Here is a 19,873-nt window from a genome sequence, read left to right as displayed (position 1 = left end):
CTGATGAGTGACATTACTGTATTTTTATCACATGCAAATCAACCAAAACCTGTGCTGCTACATCTCCAAATTCTGACTGGGAGACCATTCCCAACATGCAAAATACAAACTTTGAGTCCATGTTTTTCTGATTTTCTGTTTCCAATACAAACATATAGTATGTTACTTACTGTTTTATAGTAGGTATTAAATAAGAGTGGCTTAATCTTTTTCCAGCTGATGTTCCCCCACTTTAGTGATTCCTTTGCTGATTCTGATTCACTGGATTCACAGCAACTATGTGCTGCCATGCATCCCAATTCCATGGCTCTGCCTTCAAAGGAATAGGTTCTGTGAAGTTTTAGACTTTGGAGGTTTGACAGGTCCCTCCTCCTCCTACTCAAGTGCCTCCTTAAAAATTGCCATTGCTCACCTCTAGCTGTACAGTAAGCAATAGATAAACCGGTTTTGTTCTCCAGATTAAGGCAAGAGAAAAATGCTTTTCTCTGCTGCATTTGGAGAAGCCTTGAAATGGGACTGCCTCATCAAACTCTTATGACATATTCAGCCTTGAAATGGGGGACTTCGACGGAAGCAATTAGGACAAAGGGAGTGAGTCACTGACTGGATCCACATTACGTCACATCACACACGGTAGTGTGCTGCACTTCAGAGAGACTGTTGGCGAGCCGAGGGATTCTGTCAGCAGTAAATTGGTGTAAGCTAAAAAAGCCTGTCTGCATCAGGATTAAGAGACGGATGGGGTTTAATAATGCTCACCTGTTTAATTATGCATATCAGAGCAATGAATAGGCTACGACTGATATCAGATGGTGCACACACTGATGCATTTACACATGAAGACCTGACCATGGTCGGAACACAGTACTGAACAAACTGATATTCAGTAGTGCCTGTACTGAGAAATATGTTAAATAAATAACAAAAAACATGCACTTGAATAGGCGAGCAAGCTATTGTTCCCTCTTCTCACTCATGAAAGTGGCCAGAAACACAAATGAAACTGTAGATGGCAGTTACAAATGCGTTCAAGCCTTTTCAAAACTGTGATTACATTGCATATTCAAACTACTTCTGACTACTCGAGGAAGCATTTTTTTAATCTCACTCATAATCAGATAACATTTGATTGTTCAATTCATACTGGAGTGCCAGGCTTCCACACTGCTCCATAATTCTACACTAAAATCACACTGAATTAATTGACTGGACTGACTAATTAAAAGCCAGAAGCAGCCCACGAAGGTCTTCTATGAAACAGCGGCAGTCTGACGTTCCAGACACAATTCAGTGGATGATATCATCATTTATAGATGGAGACCTCGAAAAATGTCTTCATACAAATATTCAAAGACAGCAATGGTAGCTGGCTTAAACAAAAGAGCCAGCCTTTTGAAGGTTGCTGTGAGGCATAAACAGCGGTATCTTTATTTAAAGGGGAGTTGTAAATCTTACAATGAGAGAGCGAGAGAAACAGAGAGACAATGTGTGTTTGTGAGTGTGAGTGAAAAGTAAATCTCACAGCCCCAGAGACAGAGAGTGAGTGACTGTGTGCGAGCTTATGCATGAAAAGAATCAAAAGTGAATGAGCATATTGGCTTGTGTCCGGTATTGATTGAGTCTAATGTGTGCCTTCTATTGATTCCTTCTAATGTCGGCAACGTGTTTTTTTCTGGTAACGGCAAATTGTGGATAATTTTAATTCATAATTATGTTACGTTTTCAGACTAAGGTGCACCTGAGACTGGGTGTATGTTAGTTTCTGTCTTCAAGCCTATAGCACAGCGCAAAACTATGCTCAAGACTCAGCAGGTGGGTGACCGACACACACGCAAGCAAACATACACAGTCCTTGTATCAACAATAATCCCCGTATCTCATCTCTCAGTCCCCAACAGAGGCCATGCATTAAACATGATTTGGATTAGAAAATGTCACGCTGGATGAAACAGTGTCCCAGTGTCCCAGTGAGGCAACCAGATGGACTTCTTCAATACACAAAAGTTCCTTTGCACCCTGCTTTCCATAGCACAGCTTTATCTGTGTGTGTGTGTGTGTGTGTGTGTGTGTGTGTGTGTGTGTGTGTGTGTGTGTGTGTGTGTGTGTGTGTGTGTGTGTGTGGTATGCTAAATAACACATGATTATTGGAAAAGCTAACAATACACATATGCATCCATTCTGATGAAATAAAAGAAGTTCTCTTATACAATAGCTTAATCTGATCAAAGGTCTAAAGAAAATACTGAAATCTACTAATGTTTCTTCCCTTAAAAAATATATATACTCAAAATATGTCTGAGTACTGATACAGTATGTAAATTATTTGTAGCCTAGATTATCTGCACAGGCAAAAATGTGACTCTGTGACAGCAAACGCTAGCAAAAATGGTGCTTGCGAGCTGAAGCTCACTAACAGAAATAGACACACATTTAATAAGATGTTTTCTAAACATTACATAAACACTGCCTTAATAACACCCTGAGATCTGAATCAATTCCTAAGTGTGACAGCCTGAACAAAGGCTATATGTCTTAAGCTTTGCTAAATTGATGTTTATGGCAGGGTTTCCATTTGGAAAAACCACTTGTATCCATGGGCAACAGACACAGATGCACAGCTTAGTATAATAAGAGGCACAAAACCCAATATGGAATGATGAGTCATCTGCCACATTTTCCCTCTGTATATACAGATGTGTTTAGATTTTTAGACAGACAAATTATGCCCTAAACTTGCAATGTCATTTCCAGCTGTTAAAGATGCAATCCTTGATGGGTTTTTTTCCCAGCTGTTAAAAGTGTACTCCCTGGTTTTGTTATAGATACAGGACACCCTTGAATCAAACTTTCTATCTTACTATCTGTAAAATGCAGACTTTTGATCAGTTAAACTTTGAAATCACCTCATCTACATTGTTTATGCAAGAATTATGACACAGAAAGTTAGGACAACAGTTAGGACTGAGGCTTTTCTACAGCTAGTCAAATACAGTTGATGTTCACATACAGCTAATGTATGTCCATTTATATTTCCCTAAGCAGCTGTCTATTTTAGGTCTGGCTATTTCATATTTTGAATTTTTCTTAATAAAATAATAAAAGGTACTAGTTTTGCAGAACTGTATTCAAAACTTTATACTCCTTGGGTAACGATACATAAAGGTATATTTATATTGCAGGTCCTTTCCTATGCAGTGAATTTTTAGCACATGGTGTGGGCACTAACAGACCATAAAAAGTAAAAGAATCAAAAGCATAATTTCAGAGGTCAATGACCCATGTTTGGTTCAAACAGGATAAAAACTAACATCCCACACAGACTGACGCACACACAGTGTACTTCACACCCTGCTGACAGAAAGAGTCAAAGATGTTAAATGAAAGTGTCGTCTTGTCAGGTGCTGTACAGTGTGTGAGTCCTGTATCTATCTTTAGAGGATTATATACATGTGACTCACTGTTTCTAAGATGTTTCTGCTCATACTTATCTGCCATCTTTATGTTTTATCTGTAGCTCTCAAATTTAATTTATGTTTTTGCAGTGCCACACACTCCCGGCCTCTGTAGCCTTAAATGACACTGTTATAACACAGCACATCAGCAGTTACTCAGCTTATTCACTATGATGTCATGTTCAAGTGAAATGCCTTTCCCTGAAAAATGAAGCTGACCATGTCATTCTGACTCTCAGATCATTTCATGGACGAGAGAGCAGTGCTAATGAATGTTTTTAATTCCATGGACATAAGCTGAAAGACGGAGGGAGCGCCGTGGTGTGAATGTGTGCAACCCTTGCATCCTAACTCAGCATCTTTGCGAGGAGGCGGCGGTCACGCTGCCTCCTCTGCTGGTTAATTCCTGTGACCATGGCAACAGCGGAGACTAATTATCATTTAAAAGCCCGCTGGTAGGCTATTTAACCGTAATACCTGCTTTAAGAAAAGACACTCATGCGTAAACACAAGCACAGTACCACCTCGCCAGTTGCCATAGTTGTGATTAATTAACATCTGGCCATGTCTGCAGCGTACAGTAACATCACTGTGTTGCTGCAGTAAGTGGCGGTGTTTATTCTTCTTGCCCAACAGGGGGACTCATTGAACAGTGACAAAAATGTGTAGTGAGGACTCATGGACACATGGAGGTGCTGTACAATAGCACAAGCCTTGCCTTTCCAGCTTCACAAACCCAACAGTGACTGCTTGACACTTTCTGTGAGGGAGGGGAATTCACAGCTACTGCAAACGCACATCTTCTACAAGAGAATCTTAAAGTAATAATTTACGCAATTACAAAGATTTTGAACCAGTGAGTCTTTTGAGCAGATAAAAACCGAATGCCTTCTTCAAGAGCACCTTTATGCAAATTGTTGTGGAAGGTAGAGCATTACTATTTAATTATCGCACCTTTACTTTCTCTGCTGTGTCAGGGATAAAAGCCATCCTAACATGTATCTTTATTTGTCTCCTTAAAAATTATTGGGGGCTCTTCCCCAAACATGCAAAATACTCAAAAAGACAGTTAAAAGACAGATTTGATAGACTGAAAATCAAGAAATATATTTTAGATATAGAGTATTGCTAAACCTACTTGGCTTTTTTTGGCCTAGCCATGCCAGTGGCTGTGACTTTCATCCACTGAGTCATTATAGAACAGTCTGTTCAGTATTTTTGGACTTGGGTTATCAATTTATACTGTGAGAAACTGCAAGGAAAACAAAAAAGGAGCAGTGACAGGATAGACACAGGCTCTGTGCAGCATACGGTGTTTGTGTGCATGCTTAAATGGGTTTATTCCCCCTATCAATTAAGACACAGCCCTTTTTAACTATTAAAAATCAATTATTTCTACTTTTAAATACGGGAAGGGACGAAACAAATTGGATCTACACGTTATTTGTATCTCCTGAGAAAGAGAGGCAATGTTTCAATCTGATATTGATCTTCAGAAGGACTTGGCAAGCCAACATCTTGATAAATCATAATGGACACAGTGGGGACTGTGGGTGCAAATGAATATATAATTGATGATCACATAACAGAGCTAAGTCATATGGCTGGTCACCAAACTGTTCCTAACAATGTCCCAATGGCTGCTCAGCACCTGTTAAATGTTCAAGAAGGCCAGCTGCTCTCTCCATGTTTAACAGATCCAAGTAATCCTCAAACTATCTATTAATCACATAGCAATATGGTTTATGCTCCCACCAGTTCATCGGTATTATGACTAAGAGGCAGCCCAGAGGCACCTGTCAAATCACATGCTAAACCAGGGTTATTATTAGTGAAAACTGCAAATTATAAAAGGGATAAATGCAGTATACTAATAGTACAGATTGACTGTTACAGATTCTTCTAAATAAAATGATAGTTGACAAACCCACATTAGATCATAAAAATGAGGAAAAAATCAGCATGATTCTGCAGTTATGATAATGTGTATATTGACAAATTGTTTTTGCTTTTATCAGTGTCCAGTAATACAGCATGAATCTTTGACAGGTTAAGATATATTTAGAATTGATCATCTCCTCATGTATGACAGACAAAGACAAAATGTTTATTCCAAACAATCAAGAGAAACGAGACAGAGTCAATTACACCGATCAGCCAAAACATTATGACCACTGACAGGTGACGTGAATAACACTTATTATCTGGTTATCATGGCACCTGTCAGTGGGTGGGATATATTAGGCATATGACCACCAGGGAGCCCAGGTGGTCATAATGTTATTGCTGATCGGTGTATGTGATTGGCTCTTGCTTTTAACTAAACAGCCCACTGCTGTCTCCCACCCGTTTGTCTTGATTGACGGAGAAAAACTTTATGATGAAAAGTGACATGATGAAATAAAAGGAGAATTTGCAAGAAAGACATTTGTCGTATCAACGTATTCAATATAGAACAGCAGAAACCACTTAAATCCTGCATTACCATCTTTCAGACCCAGCCACAGTATGATGTTCATCCTCTGCCATGTGATGAAGGGGCAGAGGGAGATAAGACTGCATGTGTTCACACTTACAGTCTGCTGGTCTGGAGATTCATAATTGCACACTCCACACACACAACCTTATTTCTCTAAAACTTAATGCCCCTTCTCAGTTTTACGCCATGATGTTTCACCATAGCAACCAGCTCCAGAGGCATATCCCACACACATCCACTGGTGGCACAGAGCTATGGAGGAGAGGATGGAAATGAATAAAAGAATAGCAAGATGGAACATAATTAACATATTTTATATTTATGGATCTTTTTAAAACAGTGCTCACAAAATCCTTTAAGAATCCAATAAGACATATACAACCCAGAAACAATGAAAGGATAAAATCCACAGTAAAAAGATTAAAGGCATTTTACCTGTGACAATAATAATTAGATTTGAAGAGTGATTTGATAGAAGAACAGTATCTGAATCTCCAGTGGGATTTTACATTTCAACAGAGATTTTAAAACATTCCACCTGATAGACTGAGGCTATGTATTTGCTCATTGGAAGTCAAATAATGATCTGTCATGTATAATGTATAGCTCAACGCAGGCTGAAAGAGAAATATCCTACACTGACTGCAGGTTAGAGAATAAAATGTAGTAATATAGGAGAATTATAGGCAACAAGAACAGAAGAATTAAAGAGAGAGTGAGATGAGTTAATTAATAGCACATGGAATAAATGAGTAAAGAAGAATGATCTCTGTGTTATTATTCTATTTCATCACCTTTCATGGTGCCAACTGTCCACAGAGATGCCAGTGTTCTGCAGTGTGATTTCTACTCATATTCATCCATATTTTGAGCACATATTTAGAGCTGACACCGGCGTTATAACAGAACCGGGTTCAGCAACTTCTGTGGACATAGCTAATGGCGGAGACCTGAGAGGATGACGGAGGAAGCTAAGAATAGCGAAGGAGAGAGTGACCGAGCCATGACATGTTTTGTGCCAGTGCAGATGCTTGATGTTTGGCTGTGTTAGCAAAGTTCTCCACTGAACGCTAGTTTTTGATCATAAGTAATGTAATAATAACAATTGCACGTGTACAGCTGTCCATATTAACCACAATGGTAATGCCACTGGGGAGCGCCAAATCTCACAAATACTAAATGTTTCTTTAGGCAGAAAACACAACATTGACATCAGCTTGTGAATTTGTTATGGTGAACATGTTACTAAACATATCCAGTAACATTAGCATTAACTTGAAGTCACATATGTTCACCGGCTAGTCACTTTGTCTGTCAGCCTTTGGGTATTATAGAGTTCATCAGAGCCCTTTCACTGAGAACAACTGTGGCTAGGAACAGGGTTGATGAAAGCAGTGAGAATTAGTTAAAATAGTAAAGCTGTGGGTTGTAAAACCAAAACAAAATAGCTAAAAGATTCTACCTTAGGAGTCCAGAGATAATAATCACTGGGTTCCTCACTATGAGCAGCCCTTTTACATTACACATAGTCAGTTGATCCATTGCTAATATATATATATATATATATATATATATAAATTCACCTTTAGTGGTTTGTGTTTGTGTCCATGTATGTCTCTGCACAGAGTGTGAGTATTCACTGTATGTATGTATATATTTATCAGTATCAAAATTACTTTGTTTACATATGTATCTCAGTACCTACATAAATGTCTATTTCATAGTGTATCTGATACACATGAAGGTAAAACAACAGAAGAGCATTACACGTGCCCAGACTACAGGAGGCTGCTCTGCATACCGGACATAAAAGACAAAGCATACCAAGGAGGAGGAAAATGTAAGCAATAAACATTCCTGGTACAAACATATCGAGTCTAACTTCATGCCAAATGTCTGAGAAAATAAATAATAGAATATTGCTGATGGAGCCTCACAAATACACACTGAAAATGAAATGAACTATTTACTTGCCCTGTGATTGCTCTCCTATCACACATCTGATTTATAATATGGAATTAAATTTGTCCAGCTATATTAAGCTTGGTAGACTGCCAGAGAAAGGCAAAGGGTCCTCATTTACTCAAGGTACTACTCATATAAAGGAAGTACCACTTTGCAATATTTGCCATTACTTCTTAATGTTGTTTTTTTTTCTTGGAGTAGCCATCTATAAGGGCCAAGGGCACAGCTGGGTTGTCATGCTGGTCCAGACTCTTGATCCAAAGACACACCTGCTACTGAAAGGGTAATTCAACACAAATCCACTTTGATGTGAAGGAGAACCAACAACCTCTCCTGTTCTAATAAGACAGCAAAGGCATCAAAGTGAGAAGGCTACGAGCACATACAGTGGATATGATTTATGAATGGAGGCTTTTTCATGAAACTGGTTGTGGTTTGGTCACAAATGCCAAGCTGACAAAAAGATTACCTTTAGAGATGGTATTTGGATGATACTGAAAGAAAAAGATTTTACTTCAGCCGATGCAGATTTGAATACGAAGAACTCCAATGTTTAATGATTTTCACAGTAGCTGTCTTTTCTCACCGTGAAAAGGCATTTTGAGGCATGAGTGTGAGATTATTGACATTGACATTTCTGTTTTTCTGAGCTTAGAGGAAAAATCCATTCAAAATTCAAGGCTGCTTGAGAACAATGACTTCCTAGGAACAAAGCAATGTTTAGTGATTAAGAATGGGACACTATTATCCAGGTCTTTTCACACTAGATGTGCATTACTGCATACATTCATAAATCCTTGAAAATTGTCCCACACAAACACCTCCACACCTCTAAAGCACTCTCTCACACTGTGTCACTGGAGGATATTTAAGAGGCTCTATCCTGATTGTCCTGACTTTCATCTGCATCTATAATGTCTGTAGAAGAGCAACAAAGAGAATTATTCAAACTACTCTTTACTACTTTCTCTGATTTATATATTTTACAAACTTATATTAGTAACTATATTTGCCAACTGCTCCTTTACAGGGATCTTGACGGCCAAACGGCTATAAAACTACGGAAGCAAATAAGGGTCAATAATATGCTGAGCTTGTGAAATGATGTTCACAAATAATTTCACAGCCTGTAGCACATTTTGTGTGTCTGAATGTGTGAAGTTTTTAAAATCAAGTTTTGTAGCTGTATAAATATTGAGTGTATGTGTAATAAAAATGTGTGCAGTAATATTTTCAACAGTGAGGATTCATCAAGTCTGAAAGAAATTTCCTGCACACGTGTGTGTGAAGTTACAAGCTACAAGCTATGAGTCAAACTGTTCAACCAGGCAGCAAAAGGATCTTGCACGTTCTGCTTGCGTTGTTCCATTTCCATTTTTTGCATGTGACAGCTAGATAACTGCAGACTGTGGAATTGCTTCACAAGTTCAAAATATTAATGACCTTTTTTTCTCCTTCCATATAAAATGTGCAAGCATTGATCATATGAATTATTTTAAGGGATATATGCAGTATGTACTATTTAATCACTATCACTGTTTCGGAAATTGTATCGTGAACCCATTATCATATATCCTTACATCCCTAAATGGTTATGTTATCACTTTTGCAGTTGATGATCACATACAATTAAAAAAAGAAAGAACTGTCTGAATGTGTAAAATTAGCCAACAAATGGAATTAGCACTTAGTCTAGAAATCTCCACATCTCCAAAGCTGTCAGTTCTCCTCTGTTTTACATCAGACACACGCAATCACAAAACTCACCAACACCGGTCGCACCCTCACAGCAACAGAAAGCCATAACACAGCGGGAGATGTCAGAGAGGAAGCTTCTCCTCCATTGCACCTGATGTCAGTCCCTACTTGTCAGCAACATTATAAGAGACGCAGCTTCAAACCACAGAGACAGGTCAACTGTCTGACAGGCTGGCTGCCTTTCTGTCATGACACCCTCACAAACTCCATCTGATCTGCACCTCTCTGAGCTTCAAATCAGTGGCTCCTGAAGCACCCACACCCTATCCTTCCTTACCTCATATCTGCCCACTAAGCTCCCCTCTATCTGTCAGATATATCAGACTCATAGCTGTGGTTAGATTTAGGCAACAATTTGCACTTTGGTTAAGGTTAGGGAAAGATTGTGATTTTCTTTAAAAATAATGATAAAGAATGATGGTGTTGTCACTACGAGTGGACAGTGTACTGCATGATTGCATGTTTTGCCAGATAAACAAATAAAATACATGGGTTACTGATCGGTTCAGCGTCAACATTTTTCCGAATTGCAAAGTACATTAATAACATTTGTTAATTCTAATTAATTATGTACATTATGTTAATTTCTTCAAAATGAATCTGCTGTTGAAAATCAGTTGTATGTAAAAGTAATAGGGCTGAAATATGTGGACGGTTAAAGTAAAAGCCAACTTCTGCTTTTGGACAACTAATAATGACAAAGAACATGTCTTAACCAGGAAACATCTGACATTTGGTCTTAGCAATTTACCCAATAACCTAATAGAAGAAAGGCGTTGAACTGGTTTAGTTGTTTTAGATTTTGTTGTTTTAGATTTTTTAAAAACCAATCAAGTTAAACATCACAACATTTTTCACATTTTATAACAGTTATCGCAACAACTACAAATCATCTCAGGCGATTTCTAAGAGGTGTAGCAGCGTGGATAAAAGCCTGAAAGCTTTGTTTGTTACCCTGCTTTTTCTATCTGTGGTTACTACAGAAACAGGTGGACAGTGACTAAGCTATAAACTGCATAATAACAGCAGTGCAGCAGGGGGGGTCGTTGAGCAGGAGAGTTAGGAGGTTTGACGAATAGGACTTGACAGGCCATATCACCAGAAACAATGAGAGGAAATGGCATGTTTTGTCCAGGTAAACAGTTTGTAAAGGTGAAATATTCCACAAGCAACATTACAGGTTAAGTCTAGCGGCATCACAAAGTTGTTAAATATGAACTATGGTTTATTTTTTGTTTACAATATACTTCTAAAGATGCTACAATATATCCATGCGTCAAGCTAGGGAGCTGAATCCTCTAAAATCTATCATTAGTAAGGTTTGAGGACAGACTCTCACAGCAGACTCTGGACACAGCTGTCACTTCAGCTGTTCCCCTGCACTATACCCGCAGTCATAGAGAAGTGTATCTCTCTCTCCATAATCCGTGCAATAGTTACCTCTGCAATCCAAAACTTAAATATTTCCACTAGCACAGATGCAGCACTAAAACAAAGTGAATGTTATCCAACTTATGCTGACACCATGCTATGCATTTCTAAAGATGGGGTGGAATTTGAAGAGGTAGAGCTAAATTACTGTACACTGCTGTATGTTCCTTATTCACAGTTCACTTCAAGATAGTTCACCAGCCTGAAAAACTGACTTTGAGAAGTACCTTGTCTGACAGTAAAGGGCAGAGGCTTTGTTTACGAAAAAAGAGGAGAAACCTCAGTAATTTGTGTTTTATGAAAATTGCAACACTGGCTGAATAATAACATACAGTACCTTGGTTGGTTGTTCTGTCAATGCATCAGTCTGTCTGTCTGTCTAGCCAACTTTCTCTCTACTCTACCTCTGGCCCACTCTCATCTCTGGTGTTTAGATTTTTTTGACCAGTAAAATGTTGTTTCTTTTATAATGAAAGTAACAGTCTTCTTGGATGTAGACTGATGAATCACTCTCAAACCCTTTGGTTGTGTGCAATTTCCAGCTAAGGTACATATTTATGACTCATGTTCAAAGCCACCCACAATGGCCCCAGACACACAATGGATTCACACTTCAGGAGCTCACAGACTTGGTATGTAGCTGACGACCAGAGTTAGGAATACACTTGTGGAGGAGGGTTGCTCACAAATCTCGTACTTGGGACTGGGTTCAGTTTTTAAATAGCAATATGTATAATTCTGCATATGAATGACAGCATACTTTCCAGTAGGGCTGCACGGTATGACCAACATCTTATATCGAGATAATGATACATATCACAATATTGCATGTTTTATGTATTTCAAAGAATAAGTAGTTTATATAAAATTACCAAATGGAAAGGCCTATGTAAGAATTCAACAATTAAGCAAGTAAAAATACAGAATAAATAATAGTGTATAAAATATAAAAAGGTAAATAGAAAACACTTACTCTACTAACTATTTTCCACCACATCAATGTGACTCTCTATGTACCTCTTTTAGGTACAAGCTCCTCATTTTGTTTTGGCTGGTTGGAGTCCTTCTCCTTTTCAGAATTACCCAGTTCTGTGTCCTGTTCACTCTCTTCCCTGTTTGTTTGTGTTGCCTTCATGCAGATTTCCTGCCTGCATTCAGGTCATGGGGAAAAACACAAAGCGCTGTCCAAATGAGGAACAACACGGCTGCAAAGAGTGTGATTTGTGACAACGAAATAAACAACATACTATGAAACAAGAGACGTTTTTCTATTGTCACACTATATGTTTCATCATCACCTCTACTTTCCAGCAGGTTACAGCTTCTGTATAAAGCAACAGACTGCATACACACACTTGCTGTGGCCAATTCACACCTGCATCACAAGCTGAACAGACATGAGCACACGTCAGATCAACCCATCTGATCTGAAACCAAATTCAGAAGTGTAAATATATACGATATCCTATGAAAGCACAACAATAATTAATTTAAAGTTCTTGCTTCATGTCTAAATCATGTGTTAAATCAATTATTGTCAGGAGAGTCCAAATGAGCACAAATTAAATTCAAAGACAATAGTACAGTTTTGACAACATGGCCATCGAGCAAACAATGCAAAGCCTTGCAAGACTGATCGAGACTTCTTCCCAATCTGAACACAATGTGCATCCTCACTACAACTTATATTTTTTGTAAAGCTCTCCATTGACACCAAAACATCATAACAACAGGAAAATAGTAAAATCTCTTTGTTGGCTTCTTGGCAAAAAACAAACAAAAACAAGGCATCACAGCCAATGTCTGGTAAGGAGAGGGTGAGTCACAGCCCGGTTATTTTGCTGAATCTCAGCAGGGTAAACCTTCTAAGCTTCATATACCTACACTGTTTCAATACAGCTGAACCCACAGTTTAGCAGTTCTCATTTACATATATTTTATGACTGTGAGACAAAACCAACATAAATACAGGTTAATAACACCTTTGCTGTATGATCAGTATATTTAAATGATCACAGAGGAAATTAGAACGGACAGGAAGTTGTCGATCTTCACTGCTACACAACCCTTAACAGTCCTACATGTAACTGTTTGACTCAAACATCCACTGTCCCTGTAAATGATTTATTTGCATTGTTTAAATAGTTTTCCTTTTAAAGCATGTAAATATCCTCACTCATACCCAAATCTATGTACTGTATATAGTGCCATATCCACCTACTTCATGTATATAAAGTAAACTGTTACACAAAAAATATTTAGTCCAGCATCCTTTGCACTCTGCACCATTGTACTCAATAAAACTGATTCTGTTTTCCAAATGCTCCGTTTTTTTCCTGTCCTTAAAAACACCAGACCAGTATTTTCAGCTCAGTTTTTGGGGGCATGAACAATGCCAGCTTAGTGTGGACCGAGGGCCAAAGCAGAATGACACAGATGCTCTGAGAGAAGATGTTTGCGTACCTTTATGCCGATAAAATAGGCCACTAAATCAGCTCTCAGCTGTCGATCACATAGATCACTGGCCAGAGTGGCATCGATACTAGCCTTGAGATTTTGTGTGATTTGCTAGTAGTTGTTTTTTTTATAAATGATCCGTTATTTCCAACCAATTTAAAACAGTGAATCCTTCATCGTATTGGAGACATGGCAGGAGGGAAAGAAACACGACTTAGGAGAGATGGGCCATTTACATCTCTAATAACAACTGCAGTCGAGTAGAGATGTTTTTAATTATAGGATGGTTAGTTACTTATCACTTTTATCTCCACAGTTAGGTGTCAATTGTCTTTTGACCTAATTATTACATCCCATTATGAAGGATGGGAAATTAAGTGGGCACTTACTATGCATAAGTTCCCCTGCTTCGTCTTTATCTATACCCTGATCCTGTAGAGTCTGATGGAGGGAATGAAATGTACACAAGGAAATTCAAACTACCATTCTTTGATTAAAAATTGTGAATTCTGTACTGAGCTCTTTGGGCTCTGAATTGTATCTTGTCAGCCCACCTTGCCCCTCCATCTCTAGGATACAGTGTTTGCTGAGTGGGTGCCAGGACACAGAGTGATTGTACATACGCAGGTTTCAAGTACAAACAGGCTCCACCATGAATTACAATGTCTGCAAAGAACAGTAAGACATTTCTATACTGGAAATTGTTAAGTCTTTTAGTATGAATAGGCTTGTTCACGTCATGTAATTATCAGCAGCTCATCCAGTGTTGAAATAAAACAGTGATAAACAAGTATTTTGACTGAAACCACATTTTAATCTCACTTTCAAACAAATTTGGTGACGACCTACAGTTTTATTTTCCCTATGGTCAACAGTTACCAGCGGCTATCTGTTAAAATAACACATTTTGCTGGGAAACCTCATCCGCTATTGTTAATTTTAGTAGCAAAACTACTCAATGAGACTTGGCTAATCAAACTCAAAATCAGAATCAGAAATACTTTAATAATCCCAGGGGGAAATTACTTTCGTTACATACTCCAGAACGTATAAAATATTAAGAATATATATAAATATATATATATATTAAGGTTAGAATGTACAGCTTAAAATAAACTCACTTTGCTAAATAGTGTTCATAGCATTATGCTCAGCAGGTAGCCCCTGTTTGGGACAGTTTTAGGCAGGACTATTAGCTCGGTTGAAATCCACTAATTTAACCTTTATCAGCTTAATGTCTCTACGTCAATGTAAGATCATCAGCAGACGTATATTATTTATTATTGTCAGATGTTACTTAGTGGGAGGTACAGTACTTGTCACTGCTGTCATAAGAAGACAACCACTTTTGATTATCAGGAGGAATATTTTTGTCGTCTCACACACACACACACACACACACACACACACACACACAGACAGGCGTTCTCTCTTATCCCGGCTAACTAGAAACTCTGCTCAGGTTGACGTTGGGTGGAGCTGTACAGGAGTTATGTTAGGCCCCCAAAAGTTCATGAACCAATAAGATACAGGTGTAGCCTCTCCCACGCTAACAGCTGCTACAAAACTAATTGGAGGGTCAGAGAAGCACAGTCTGTAAACCCACACAGTCCTTAGACGAGGTTTAATCAGGTAAAATAAGTGAAGACAGCTGCGTGGGTGGACCATAGGTGTGTACAGCATTCAATATGGAGAGGTAATAGACCTTCTCTCAGCGGTCTTGATATGAAATAGTAGGATAAACGCAGGTGTTATGAATGATACTAGTTTGTTCCATTTAGTGTAGCAGAGCCTTTGCAGTGAGCCAACGTGCACAATGGCATCACCCTGACTCTGTTTGACCTGAATGAAATGAAAACCTTACTTTTGTATCATTGGTTTACTTTAATATTTCGTGTCAAAATGGCTGCTATGAAAAAAGGGTCTATTGCTCTGGGGCCTTGTAGGGTGAAATACAGACTGATTGTCTATATTTCAGCATGTACGTACTCATCCTCCAATTTAAGTGGTCTCTGTGCTTGCACATGCAGAAGAGATGCCCTTTTTAAATTTTCACCTCTGTCCCTTAGAGAGTCTGTGCACGCCACTAGAGATCTGACTGCTCTCCAACAAGAATCAGCGCATGAACATGTCCATTTTACGTTCTTACATATTACAAATTGGCTGCCAAATGCTAGAGACTAGAAAAAAAAACCACAGCAACATCTGCACAGATCTCATAGCAGATGTATTGAGCTTCCAGCCTTACTGAAAATTAGACTTTTTTTTTTCTCATGTTGCACCTGTGTTGTATTTTGTGTGTGTTCTAGTTTATGCTAGTGACCTAACTTTGACCCCTGCTGCGAATGTCATATGTCTGCAGGAAAAGTGTCTTGGTTGGTCGGATTGATATTGGCCACAAGAAAGAGTTAGTAATCTATTTAAAGGGTCAGTTCTAACCTAATCTCCTGCACTATAAACAACTCTATTGAAGCAGGACATCAGCACACAGCATGCTTTTTTTCACACCCAAAACAATCTGTTCACATGTAAAAGAAGTGAATCCCCTAAGACTGCAGCTTTTTTCTGGAGGAGAAAAGCAAACAATACTCCTTAAATGCACAAACCCTGGCACTTCTTAAAGGCCTATAACTGGCTGCACACAGTAAGCATTATTTCACAGCGCTGCAAGAAATCTTAAGAGGCTAAGAGACCACTGGCTCTGGCAGCAGTCTCTCGGGATGTCCAAGCACAGATTCAGAATACCAATTATACTGTGTGAGCCAACACATATAGTGTTGTCAGGGTAAAACCTCCTCTACTGATACAGCAACAGTATCTCCAACCATCCATCGTATTCCAAAGTGTTGGCTGAGTACGACTAAGGAGGGATTGGTTACCAAATGAAGAATTGTATGGTTTGACAACATACTACAAAGTATTCCTCGTCTGTTGACTGTGTTTATTCTATTAATATGAGTCTGTGTACTTGTTTTTCCTCCATGTTAAGAGTCAGTTTCACTAGTCCTCACCATTCAAACTAACTGACTCATTCACACTTATGTCTGACATTGTGTTGATGACATCACACACAAACAAAATGGACCTTTTGTTCATTTTACGATACTTATTTACTTCGTTTGCTCATATTTTCAAATACTTTCCGAAAAAAAATAGTATTCAAAAAATGCAGATATTGTCAAGCTGAGGACCACTGGGTGTTTTTTTTTGTTTGTTTGTTTTTTAATCATAGATGCCCTCTGTGTTCATGCTCCACATGCCTGTTTGAATTTGTACCAGAATGTGAGCTCTTGATCACAGTCACTCCTATTGAGACACAGCCTGCCAACTTCCCAGCTAATGAGTCCAGCTCTGTGACTGAAGCACTTTATAGCTTGTATAAAGTGATGATGATTTCAGATCTGTACAGTAAATGAACCCTGGCACCTGTACAGCACATAAACTATTAGTATAAAATGGAGAGACATCAAGTTAGATAGATAGATAGATAGATAGATAGATAGATAGATAGATAGATAGCAGGAACAGAATAAAACCAGAATAAAGTACAATGAATAACATAAACACTCAAGCTGTTCCTATGGGAATGTTTTGGTGATGCTGATTTGTGAACAGCCTAACACACCATCAACACACAGACAGAGTCAAGCGGACATCCCGTATATCTGACAGCAGACACAGTATGAAGCTTTAAGCCACTTAATACACTCATATCTCTCATTTCCAAATCCGTTGCACCTGTCAACTCATTACGTCGGAGGGGGGATCCCACCAAGCTGTAGCCTCGACCATTTTTGGGTTTTTTTGTTGTTGTTGTTGGGTTTTTTTTTTTTTTTTTTTTTTTTTTTTTTACAATACAAGGCATAGCATGACAACACAAACGTACACTTGCCATATTATGGGAGAGCTCGCTTTACCTGTCATAACTCCATCTACTGTAAGACATGCTCCTGTTGCTGCTGACTCCCTCCATGTCTCCGGCTAGCTGGCTGAACTGGAGCTGGGATTGTCGAGACGGTCAAAAAGCTTTTTTTAAAAAAAAATAAAAATAGAAATCTAAAAACGCTCCTCTGCCCGTCTCCTTCCTCACTAATGCAAAACACGTACTAAAGGAATCGCCGTGAAGTGACTGGGCAGAGAGGCTGTGCGGAGCCAGACGCTGTCCTATGGGCTATACCACTACAGAGGAGGGGAGAGCGCGAGCTGTCAGCCGCACCGTGCACGCGCGGATGCTGGTTGATTTAATTCACGCGGACCCACGACGCTGATTAATATTGCTGACAAAATCCCTACAGACTGCGTGTCAATGGCCTCGGACAGACTTCGGCGTGATCAATCAGCCCGTATCAATGGATGAAACTGTGATTTGTTTATTTTGATTATTGGCATGTCATGACCGCTTATAGCCAATAGCAAACACTGAACCTGTTCACTCCTCTGCTGATCAATACAAAAAAAAAGGGCAGAGAGCAGCTATGCAGCAGCCCACATGCACAGTTCTTTTCTTTCAGTAATGCTGAATTAATTTGGATGTGGATGTGTGCACTCTCCAGAAGTAATTTCCCAGGGGTGTAATTTAATGCAAATTAGAACAGGCATTATTTTGATATTTTTCACAGGATCAGGCTTACTTGCCTACAGCTTATTACATGAAGGGTCAGGACTGCTGCTCCTCTAAGGTCATAAATTGGATGTCTGCACAACTGTGATTTTGTGGAAACATGGAGGTGCTTCAAAACAACCTATCATTAGGTCAACCAATCCATAGAGGAGAAAATGTTGGAAAGGAGCATGCAGGACATTTTCTTGAGCTGCCATTTAAGTACTCTGTGAACCCCAGTATCTGCCATGTAATATCTTTCATATAAGCCAACATGGACATAAGGGACACTGGAGCTATGGAGGTCCTTTAACCTTCTGTACTAACCTCATTTTCTCTTGTGTATATCATATTCTGTCTTTACTGCAGCCAAGTCTGGACACTATGGTTTGGTTTTCAAAGCATTTTGAAGATCTTCAACATCCCCACAAGATCTCTATGTTCACAAAACACACACACAATGGCATATTTACCTATTATAAAAGATTATAAATCTTATTGAGTGAATGATGAGTGAATTGGGATTGTTGATATTTCCTCTACATTTGCTCATAGTCACTAGTAGTGTTTAATACAAAAGGCTAGATTATATCTTTATACCCACAAGACCAAAATCACTAAAACAGAAGTCTGTTACACATACAGCTAGGTTAAGACCTTAATGGCCCTTTGGTGTTTATTCTTAATTTGTTATTCTCTCATCCATCCAGATCCAGCCATAGTTTTACTGCAACAGCACAATGTCTGTTCACATGACAAATGAGCCCAGGTGTTTACACTTCAAAATTCTGTAATTGTCTGCCACCTTCACAGTGCAGGAGGCGTTTGAGTGCATAAATGTTGCAAATGCACACGGTCTTCTTTAAAAAGCACTTTTCTAATTGCAAAATCAGCCACAAAGGAATAAAAGCACAGCACTCTGGAGATGAATGAAGTAATCCGTCAGAAAACAGAAACAGCCCTATTTTCACAAGTAGAGTGGCTGTTAAAATTACACATACTGTATGGGATAGTCTAACTGGGAAATTACTATAATAATGCCCTACTTGATGTGGTTACTCAGTTTAAGACATTCACCTACAATCAAAGATCAATTAGTCAGGATTTACTATTTATGGGAAAAAAGGGAATATCTTTTGAAATAATGGTGTTCATCCCTTCAGTTGAACACTTTTTAAAAACTTTTTATGTTGCACATTCTTCCTTTAAATTATCACCCATCTACATGTCTCCAATATATTAACCCCTAGTGGTTCAAGCATTTAATGACACTTTCCTTAGTCACAACAACCCCCTTGTGGTCAAATATGTGCATGCATGTACTAACACTCTAGGTGTGTGGATTAGACTGGTTGGATTTTGGTTCAGAGACCCTGAGCAAGGTAAGCGTGCCAATTTTTTATTTGTAGCCACCCACTCAAGGGTCTGGAATTAAATTTTTTGAATGTGGTCTCCAAACAAAAAGAAAACAAACCCAGAGAGACACATGCAGTTTATGTAAAAACCTGAATAAACCAAGTATTTCAGAGTCCTTTTTGGATCCTTATTGTTTTTGGAGATATGGGAGGTCATATTGATGATGTAACACCAGCTGGAGTCATACTGTGAAAAACGATGGGATACTGCATCACAGATTGACTTCAGCACTAAAGCTCATTGACACAAGGCTCAGTATGTAAGATTCAGGTCTGTGCAGCTTTTTGAATCTAGAAAAAAAAGATTCTCTTCCCC

General features: G+C 38.7%; 1 protein-coding gene across 2 annotated transcripts in view; it reads right to left on the bottom strand.

The window, feature by feature from the left end:
* tub (TUB bipartite transcription factor) overlaps positions 1–17,722 on the bottom strand; it is a 40,862-nt gene extending 23,140 nt beyond the window's left edge. Inside the window, exon 1 of one of the 2 annotated variants that reach the window (XM_051379935.1) lies at positions 17,460–17,722. In XM_051379935.1, the coding sequence (XP_051235895.1) occupies positions 17,460–17,515 (56 nt within the window). In that variant the 5' untranslated portion in view covers positions 17,516–17,722. The remainder of the gene's footprint in view (positions 1–17,459) is intronic. The other variant, XM_051379936.1, reaches the window with a different exon arrangement.
* Between the last annotated feature and the right edge of the window lie 2,151 nt (positions 17,723–19,873).

This window comes from Dicentrarchus labrax, unplaced genomic scaffold, assembly GCF_905237075.1.
Source record: "Dicentrarchus labrax unplaced genomic scaffold, dlabrax2021, whole genome shotgun sequence".
NCBI lineage: Eukaryota > Metazoa > Chordata > Actinopteri > Moronidae > Dicentrarchus > Dicentrarchus labrax.
Note: the sequence above shows the minus strand (reverse complement) of the source record. Positions and strands in the feature narration are given on the sequence as shown.